This window comes from Otolemur garnettii, unplaced genomic scaffold (assembly GCF_000181295.1).
Source record: "Otolemur garnettii isolate 467f Iridium unplaced genomic scaffold, OtoGar3 scaffold00112, whole genome shotgun sequence".
Lineage (NCBI taxonomy): Eukaryota > Metazoa > Chordata > Mammalia > Primates > Galagidae > Otolemur > Otolemur garnettii.
In genome coordinates, this window is record NW_003852507.1 from 4,197,953 (window position 1) to 4,199,973 (window position 2,021).

General features: G+C 41.7%; 1 protein-coding gene across 1 annotated transcript in view; it reads right to left on the reverse strand.

The window, feature by feature from the left end:
- The window catches only part of CUNH17orf75 (chromosome unknown C17orf75 homolog), a 16,879-nt gene that overhangs the window by 8,240 nt on the left and 6,618 nt on the right, over positions 1 to 2,021 (reverse strand). Inside the window, exons 4-5 of the mRNA XM_003797186.3 lie at positions 1,015 to 1,155; positions 734 to 791 (exon numbers count right to left, since the gene is read on the reverse strand). Of these exons, the coding sequence (XP_003797234.1) occupies positions 734 to 791; positions 1,015 to 1,155 (199 nt within the window). The remainder of the gene's footprint in view (positions 1 to 733; positions 792 to 1,014; positions 1,156 to 2,021) is intronic.

Here is a 2,021-nt window from a genome sequence, read left to right on the forward strand (position 1 = left end):
CTGGGCGCCTGTAGCTAAGCAGCTAGGGCTCCAGCCACATATACTGGGGCTGGCAAGTTCAAACTGGGACGAGCCTGCCAAACAACAATGACAACTACAACAGAAGAATAGCCAGGTGTTGTGATGTGGGCGCCTGTGGTCCCAGGTACTTGGGAAACTGAGGCAAGAGAATCGCTTAAGCCCCAGAGTTTGAGGTTGCTGTGAACTGTGATGTCATGGCATTCTACCGAGGATGACATAATGAAACTTTGTCTCAAAACAAACAAACAAACAAACAAATAAATAAATAAAATAAACGGTCTACTAGCCCACAAGGTAGCAAGCTTCTAAGATTTAGCTGTCTTTGTTTTTATTTATATGATTTGGCGAATATATCGTGTTACTCATTTCAGTTCAGTCTTGGCCAGGTGCAGTGGCTCATGCCTATAATCCTGGCACTCTTGGGAATCCACGGTGGGAAAGTCACTTGAAGTCAGGAGTTCAAGACTAGCCTGAGTCTGAGTGAGACCGCATCTCTACTTAAAACAGAAAAAATTAACTGCGTATGGTGGCATGTGCCTGTAGTCCCAGCTACTTGGGAGGCTGAGGCAAGAGGATCACTTGAGGCCAGGAATCAGAGGTTGCAGTCAGCCATGATAATGCCACTGCACTCTAGCCTCAGTGATAGAGAGCCTGTCAAAAAAAAAAAAAAAATCATTTTAGTCTTAAAAAACTGTTAAATCAATCCTCTTACCTCACAGTTCATGTTATTTTTCAGCCCTTGAATATACTTGTCCAATTCAAGCCTGAAGGTATATTCTTAAGGAAGCAATAAAGGATAACTAATCAAGAGTATTTTAACTTTGAACAGGAAATATAGATTCTCTCAAATAAATAAATTAATTAATTAAAACAAGCCAAGGCAAAATGGCCAATGAAGATATGAAATTCAAGTAAATACATAAAAGGGTAGAAAACCATTGCAGTACTACTCCTCCACTTGCTTTCCTGATGCCCTCAAAGACTAAAGGATATAGTTCAAGTCCTTTTTCAGACCCTCCTAAAAAACAGACCACATACTCTGAAGGGTTATGTTCAGAGTCCACTGTTGTTACAGAAAGAATTTTTTCTTGTTGGAAAAGGCAGTAATAACAGCCAACTCGGTAACCTGGAATTCTAGAAAAGAAAGAAAAATGTAAACATATTATTTTGGTAACTCATGCATCTAATTTTGTAGACCACTCTAAACCCTGGTCATGTTGATATGACAATATCATTACGCTGCCTACAGCTTCCCAGACTGATTACTGATTTGCTCATAGTAGAGAGGGAAAATCAATGTGTACCCTGGTGGGCTTTAGTTAAAGCAGCCCTTAATGTCATGAAATTTCTTTAAATTCTCCTGTCTTATGTGCAAAATTCATGCAAATTTTACTCTTGTTTATAGTACAGCCATGTTAACATTAATAAAAGCATGTTCTTCCCTCTCTCAAGCCTTCACAAATCATTGATTTTTCAGGCAGGCATGCCAGCTTTATTCTATGGCTTTATCCTTGGGTCATAACCTCACACTCTTGAGGTGACCTATATGTTGACTTCCTGTCGGAGTTGAACTACTATCAAAAGGTATACTGGGCCAGGCACGGTGGCTCACATCTGTAATCTTAGCACTCTGGGAGGTTAAGGCAGCAGCATCCCCAGAGCTCTCGAACTCAAGATCATCCTAAGTAAGAGGGAGACCTCATCTCTACTAAAAACAGAAATTAGTGGGGCATTATGGTGGGTGCCTGTAGTCTCAGCTACTTGGGAGGCTGAGGCAGGAAGATCACTTGAACCCAGTAGTTTGAGGCTGCTGTGAGCTAGGCTGAGGCCATGGCACTCTGGCCTGGGAAACAGAGTGTGACTTTGCCTCAAAACAAACAAACCAAAAAAGGTATAACAAAAAGATGGCTGGAATTGGACTGAGGACATCCATGTTTAAGACTGAATGCCGGCTCAGCGCCTATAGCTCAACTGGCTAAGGCGCCAGCCACGTACACCTA